A 7,543-nucleotide genomic window follows, 5' to 3' on the forward strand; every position below is an offset into this window, starting at 1 on the left:
TTGCTTCTCTTTAAATCACCAGATTCTGGTCTGGACAACAGAAGGAAATTCCTGGTCTAGAGAGAGCAGACTTATGTTGTCAGGTTGAAAGAGAATACACAATTGTAGCTAAACTCCAGTTATCACTTTACACAACTTATTTGACTCACCTATCTCCATTATTCTAACAAAACACTGGGACAACTTGGAAAACTATTTATGCATATGTGCAGGCCAGGAAGAGAAAAAATAGAAAGAATTGGACTTATTGGGGTGATTGAGCAATATCATGGGTGAATTGTTTACTTCTCTTTGGCAGGAGCCTCTGTGGTCCCAGGCTTCCGGTGGCCAGACAATTCCCTCAGCTCCATGACCAGGTGGCCCAGGAGAGCTCTCACATCCTGCATGTGTTTGAGAAGAACGTCCATTTGGTGATGCAGGTGGGGGTCTGGCACCCCCTTAGGAGAAGAGAAGTCTGGATCCTCAGAAGAAGGAGTGGGCAGCAGAGGCGGCGGCCCAGGGGGCTCCATAATTGAAGTAGTTCCTGGAGCGGCTGATTTCTGTGGAGCTGGATTCAAGGTGGGAGATGCAGCAGAGCTGGCGGGACCTGGATTATGGGGCAGGAGGCATACACGAGAGTGAAACCTGACTCTGGCCTACCTTCATATCCCTGGTCAATCTTTCTTATTCTCTGAAAGTGGCTGTGGGGCCCAATGGCAACAGGGACTTGAGGACTCTAGGGTCCCTCCTGATCCAAATTTTAATCGGAAGCTTGCCTACCTCTGCTTGAAAATCTTCAGCAATGAAACCTCACCATTACACAGCTGTGACTATGAGCCAGTTCCTCCTTTATCAAACAGAATCTAATTTCCCAAAGCATGGATGCGGTAACTGGGTCTAGGTCAAGCTCTTATTGTACATGACATTAGTCTAATTCTTCGTCCTTGTGCCAGTCTTCAGCTTTTTGAGGACACCTCTGCTGGCCCCCTGAGTCACCTCTTCCTCAGAATAAGCATCTCTAGTCCTTTCCATTATTATTATTATTATTATTATTTTGAGACAGGGTTTCACTCTGTCTCCCTGCATAGAGTGCAGAAGCATCATTATAGCTCACTGCAACCTCAAACTCCTGGGCTCAAGTGATCCTCCTGCCTCAGCCTTCCGAGTAGCTGGGACAACAGGCATGTACCACCACATCCAGCTAATTTTTCTATTTTGAGACAGGTTCTCACTCTTGCTTAGGCTGGTTTCGAACTCCTGAGCTCAAACAATCCACCCGCCTCAGCCTCCCACAGTGCTAGGATTAGAAGCATGAGCCACCACACCTGGTCCTTTCCATTGTTTTTCATATGACATGGGTTCAAGGTGCCTCGCCACCCCAGACACCTCCTCTGGGAGTATTTCAGGTCCAGTGCAGCCTTCTTAATGGTGGCTCCCATAATTGCACATAGACTCCAGACCACCTCATCCTCATTCTAGACATTATATTCCTACAAATGCCCAGAGATGATGTAGGGATGCTAAGATCTATGGGGCAGCAAGTGTGGAGCTGGCTCAGGTCCCTGTCTGAAGGAGGAGTTCTCTGTTTGTGCTCTCTTCCATCATTAGAGACTCTCACTTATTGTTCCTGCCTCCTCAGTGTCCCTTCTTAACCTGCCCACACTGAACCCCTGCTCTTCGACCCCATTCATCCTTTCCCCCCTTTTCACACAAACACCAAACAGACACATTATATACTAACTCACCCAGCACCCTGATCTCTAGCTGGGGGCTCTGTTTCCAAACTTGATTGTCCTCAGTGGCTGCCTCACACCAGTATGACCCAGAGTGCTCTTCTGAAGCCGTGGGGATCTGGAACTCTGGGGAGAAGCCCCGGCTTCTCACTGTCCTTCCATCCTTGTAGAAGGAGAAGAGGAGGCGGGCAGCTGACCTCTGCAGGGGCAGCTTTGTCTGACAGCTCAGGGTCACTGGGCCTCCCCCTTGGGGCTCAGCTGAAGGTGTGGCTCTGAGAACTGGGGCTAGAAACAGTTCTGGGGGAAAGATAGGCAAGAAAGAAGTGCTCAGCCATCCTATATTCAGACAGACACGTGAGAGGCAATCTGAGAGGCCCCCCAGTCACACTTCCTCTCCCATGTTTCCATCAGGAATGGGCTCTCTTAGAAGGGTTCCATCTGAACCATTCAAGTTCTGTCTCTCTTCAAGTAGACAGGACTGGAAAAGGTCCAGCAATGGGCAGATCTGACAATCGTCTATAAACACCAATCATTGAACCCAGGGAAGCATAGATCTGGGTGGTAGGAAACCTGCTGGACTTGGAGTGGGGCTGAATGACTTGAAAAGGCAATGTTGAGGTCTCACCCAGCTTGGGCATTTGCCAGCAACATGCTCCTTAAGGCTTCAATGATCTTCCACCTCCAGGCCAAAGAAAGACAATTTGGGGCTCCCCCTCTCTCCCCACCCTCCTCCACCATGACAACACCACCTCTAGCTCTCACCTTGGACTGTGATAGCCACAGTGGATGCTGTTTCCGGGCTCCCGGGACCAGGGCTCCTGAAGATGGCACTGCAGTGATAGTGCCCACTGTCTACCTGTTGCACCACAGCGATGGAGAATTCTCTGTTAGGTCCAGGGGGACCCAGGGCTGAGCCATCTCGGTAGAAGGTGACCTGAGTCAGTGGCCAGTCTTGCCAGGCCTGGCAGCGCAGAACCAAGGAGTCCCCTTCAAATATTGGCATGGCTGGGCCTTGGATGATCAGCCAGTCTGTGGCCCAGAGAAAGAACTGTGTCACCCACTGCCTCCCTTGGGAGCTCCCCCAATTATGTCTACAACAGACTCCCGTATGCTTTCTCTGAGGGTCCAGGTAACTTTCACCCCTGGTTGGGAGTGTGAAACATCTTCTCTAGGGCCCAGGACTAAGGGCACCCTGGTTGCTGTGGGCTGAAAATGTGGAAAGAAAGTACCTCATCCCATGGCCAGTTTTCTGGGGGCACCTTCCCTAGTAGGTTGTGGGGCTGACAGGAGGGGTTTGGGGCACTGGTCAGGCCTGCCCAGGACCTCACCATAGGACACGATCAGATGGAAGGGTTGACTGAAAGTGTAGCCCTTGACCTGGAAGCCAGCTTCCCTTTGGCTTGTCAAGTCCTCATCGATGTGGCAGCTGCTCTCCTCGGTGCTGACAGGTCCTTCACACTGCAGTGTCTCAAAACTGGCAGCTGAAGAGGGCATGGCCCAGGGAGAACCAGAAAATGATGCTACAACTTGGAGAAAGAGGACAGAAAATTGCCCTCCACAAGCATTCCTCCCTCTCCTGGGAAAATCATTCTTTTTAGAATGAGAATAGGAAGACACCAAAAGCTTTTTCTCCAAGAGATCCTTGTGAGTATCTCAGAGGGACAGGTTTGACCTTGGTTCACTGGCACCCAGGTACTCTCAGTGAATGGACTGTAGTTTGGGGGAGAGGGAAAGAATAGTAAACTCACCTGCATGACATCCAGCTGTGGTGTAGGAACCAGAGGCCAAATACAACGGTGAGCCCCGAGTAGGCAGGCAGAGGACAGGAGGGAAAGGGAGACATCAGATTTGAACATTTACTGGGTGCCAGACACTGCCAGCATGTTCATGCATTATCTTATTTAATCTTCACAAACTTTAGAGGTGTGTGACTTTATTCTCATTTTATAAATCTTAGAGAAACAGGCTTAGAAAAGTAAATTAACATACTTAAGGTTTAAGAAGAGAGTAAGGAATGGAGCAACAAAGTCAGGTGTGTCTGAGTCCAAAATCAGTGCTCTTTCTACTTCACTGTGCAGATGTGGTTTACTTTGGTCCTCAGACCTTCCTTGGGGACCTTCTTCCTCATTCTCATTTTCCCAAAATTCACTTGGCTCTTCAGCCTTGAATATGTTTACCAAGAGTTTTCACTGCCTTGCTGTGTCTCTCCTCCTTCCTTGCTCCCCCTTGCGGGTCTTCACTTTCCAGCCATCATCTTCATGCCCTCTGCCCTTGAGATTTCCCTAGCAATGGCAGAGCCCTTTCTCTGTCTTTCCCTCTACCCCTGACCCCCTACTCCCAGTTCGTACTGGGAACTGTGGAACAATTCTCTGCCTCCAGGTTGAAACTTAGAGTTGTGGATTCTCACTGCATCTCTCCAACCCATCTCTTACCTCCGTGGTTGCCCCAGGCAAGGTAAGTGCCTTCTCTCCCACCTCTGTGACTGTTCCTTGTCCCCAATCCCTCTCCCCACCTTCCAGCCACAGGCCATTCTCCTGTGCTCACTTCTTCACCGCATCCTTTCCTGTCCCACTCGGTTTTGTTCTCTTCCTCACCCAACGGCCCAGTGCTCTTCACTTTGTAATGTCCTTTACCAAGGTCTGTCTCTACTTCCTAATTGTCATCATATCAGGACCAGGTGCTTTCTCTTCATCCTCTCTCAGCTCCCTCTGCTACTCTGCTACCTCTTTTCAGTTCCTCCACCGTCGCTCAACTGAACTGAGCCTCCTCTCCTTTTTTCCTTTTTAAAAATAAAATCTTGTTGGGCTACTTGGCACTTTCACTCAGTAAACCTTATGTGGTAGGTATCATTACTCTCACAATTATTACAAATGAGAAAACTGAATCAGAGGCATAAAAAGTGACTTTCCAAAGTGACACAGAGCTGGTAAATAGAGGAGGAGCTTGAAACCAGACTATCTGATACCAACTCTGCAGTTCTCGCCACAAAACAAAATCCAAAAACCATTGTCCCTACCCCTTCATATACACAGGTATATGAAGATATTATTTCAGCATGAGTAGGAAAATAATAAGAAAAAGGTATCATAGGTAGCCACTGAAACAGAAAAGAGGGTTCAAGGAAAGCTTCGTGGAGAAGATGCCAACTGAGCTGAGTCTTCAGGGATGCCTAGAAGTTTGTACGGGGGAAGGGGAAGAGGGAACCATGGAGGGAGCTCATTTCAGGTGGAAACAATAGCATAAGCAAAGCCTTGGAGACAGGTAAGAGTCTGGTGTGTGAATGTGGAAAAACAAGCTGATTGGGATTTATTACAGCATCAATTGCAAGGCTCAGAGGGTGGGAGTAGAGGCTGAAGAGGTTAATAGGTGCCAGGTTGTGGTGGGCCTTGTGTGCCATGATAAGGAACTTGGGCTGGTAAACTTGAATTTTAGAAATCACTCTGGCTGCAGAGTGCAGAATTCATTTCAAGAACACAAGGCTGGGACAAGTAGATTATCCATTAGGAAACTGTTGGACAAAGTCACAGATGATAAGAGCTTGTCCTAGGACATTAGTGATGTTTCAGGAAAGGGGCTATTTCTAAGAACAATTTAGGAAGTACAATTTGCCAAACTTGATGATTAATTAGATGTAGAGAATGAAGGAGAAGAAAGAGTCTGTGTTGTATCTGAGGTTTCAGGCCTGGATGTTGGGGTGGTTGCTTGTACCATTAGCTGAGATCAGAAATAGCAGAAGACGACTTAAAAGAGGTAGAAGCCAGGAGAACGGATGAGTTCATCTCTGGTCACATGGTGCTGAGAGATCTGTGAGAGGTGCAGGTATATATGTCTTGTGTGAAGCTTGGTATTTGAGTGTGAAGCTCAAAAGCATGATTCAGGTTGGGGATATGATTTGGGACTCTATACAGTTGTAGTGGCAAAAATTATACAGACAAATGAGCTTATGAAAGAAATCGTGTAAAGAAAGACAAGTAGAAAGGCAAGGCTATAACTATAGAGAACGCTAGTGTTTAAAGGGAAAAGAAGAGAAGCTACCAAGGCACCAAGAGAAGTACATGTAGTACAAGGAGAAAATGGTGCCGTGGAGGCCAGGGGAGTAGAGAATGCAAGAAAGAATAAGTGATCAACTGAACACAATGCAGCAGAGAAGTCCAGCAGGATAAGAACTAAAAAGAGTGTGATGACCAGTCAATACGGGGATCATTGAGCCCTAGGTGAAACCAGTTCTGGTGGAAGCCAGATTGTAAGCAGTGAGGAGTGAGTGAGAAGTGAGGAAGTGGAGATAGCAAGTGTAGACTACTCTTTCAAGAAACTTGTCTCAGAAATGAAAGGTAAGATTTGAGATTGCAGCTAGAGAAGGCACCATAGTCAGATGGGACTTTTAGGACAGAAAAGGCTTGATGATTTTTATATTCAAAACGAGCCATTCAGTCCTGCACACCAAACTCTCTTATACCTACCCTTCCTATCCCACCTGAGCACTGCTTCTCTGGAGGGCCAAGTTAGTCCACTTTTCTTTCTTTTGGGTCTTTTCCCAAAAGCCAGACGTAGCTCCATTCCCACACCAATATTCAAACATTTTACTTACCCAATAACATCTGGGCTGCCCAGAGCATAGCAGGGGAAAGCTGGAGGGTCCAGGCTGTGAAGACAGAGCCCAGCTTCATGTTGACTGTGTTTAGGTCTCCTGCAACCTCAACACTGATTTTCTTTAAAATGAAACCTCTCAAATTAGAAAAGAGGAAGTAAATCTAACTGTCTTATCTCCTCACATCTGAGGTCTATTTTCTTTGTCAAGTCTGTGATTGGTTTTCCTCATTCAGATTTGGCCAGGTTGGTTCCGGTATCATCCGCATCCTCAGGGCTGTGGATGGCACGATAGCACCTCAATTGCTCAAGAATTCCCTCACAGAGATCAGAGACCTTTCAAAGCACGTGATTGTCTGATAGCCAACTGGCCTTCACATGCCTGGGAAAAGTAGGTGCAACAAACATCCATTTCACTGGTGAAGCAACGGGGCACAGGAGGTGGGAGATGGCTTGCAGGCTATGTGGAAAATCACTGGGGAATCGGTGGTGAGAATTCAAGTGCCCTGCCCCATCCTGGTCCATGGCTTACATGTCGCTAGTGACTAAACTGTAGCAAGACAGAGGGGGGAAGAAGATTGCCATGGCACCAAGTCAGATATTAGATTAGTCTCTAGTAGACTCTGACCACCCAAAGCCCACACAAATTTGTACACAAATTTGTCTACAAATTTGTCTAGACTCATGTGTCAGCTCTCTGTCTCTGCAGCACAACTAAGACTGCTCATTCTCAGTAGAAATATGAGTATGAGGCAGGGAGAGTCCCCCGGGAAAGAGCAGAGGAAAAAAGAAAATCGTTTTCCAGGGGACCCAGCACTCAGCCCAGGGCTCAGGCTCATAGCCAAAGCTCAAGCCACTGATCCTGAGGAAATTAGAGACAGGAGGCATCTGATAGCTTGAGAAACCTTAGGAGACTCAGAAATAGGGGCGATATAGAGGCTACAACATCTTCCTTCAGCTCCAGGTGGCCTTCTGGGAACCATTGTCCCTGACTCCGAATGTTTGCTGGTTGAGGATCCTCGGTGGCAGGGCACATGCCTCTTTGCACAGTGACCACAGGCATCCCCCTTCTTCCATCATAACACCCCCCAGGCCTCCACTAGGTGCTTTGGAGATAAGACAAGCTCTCAGAAATGGAGGCGGGCAGTCCTGCTTGAAGGCGGAGGGAGGGACAGCATGACCCTTCAGCTGTGCAAAAACCATAGATCAGAGCAGACGTATCAGCAATAGAGGCATGAGAGAGT

General features: G+C 47.9%; 1 protein-coding gene across 1 annotated transcript; it reads right to left on the reverse strand.

Moving 5' to 3' along the window:
* Nucleotides 1-281: 281 nt before the first annotated feature.
* Nucleotides 282-6,379, reverse strand: FCRLA (Fc receptor-like A). The gene is made up of 6 exons (XM_012639512.1): nt 6,301-6,379; nt 3,461-3,475; nt 3,041-3,193; nt 2,475-2,741; nt 1,725-2,009; nt 282-586 (listed from the first exon to the last, which is right to left on the reverse strand). The coding sequence occupies exons 1-6, from the start codon at nt 6,377-6,379 to the stop codon at nt 282-284; spliced, it is 1,104 nt and encodes a 367-aa protein (XP_012494966.1).
* Nucleotides 6,380-7,543: the final 1,164 nt, after the last annotated feature.

The sequence above is a fragment of the Propithecus coquereli genome, unplaced genomic scaffold, assembly GCF_000956105.1.
Source record: "Propithecus coquereli isolate 6110/MARCELLA unplaced genomic scaffold, Pcoq_1.0 Scaffold140, whole genome shotgun sequence".
NCBI classification, from domain to species: domain Eukaryota; kingdom Metazoa; phylum Chordata; class Mammalia; order Primates; family Indriidae; genus Propithecus; species Propithecus coquereli.

What these genes read in the sequence shown, in the direction of transcription:
- FCRLA (XM_012639512.1), bottom strand. Translation starts at nt 6,379, where the DNA reads ATGAAGCTGGGCTCTGTCTTCACAGCCTGGACCCTCCAGCTTTCCCCT. An exon ending in TGTGGCTATCACAGTCCAAG is followed by an intron (nt 2,010 to 2,474) that starts GTGAGAGCTAGA and finishes TCTTTCCCCCAG; the next exon opens with AACTGTTTCTAGCCCCAGTT. An exon ending in GCTAGAGATCAGGGTGCTGG is followed by an intron (nt 587 to 1,724) that starts GTGAGTTAGTAT and finishes CCCATAATCCAG; the next exon opens with GTCCCGCCAGCTCTGCTGCA.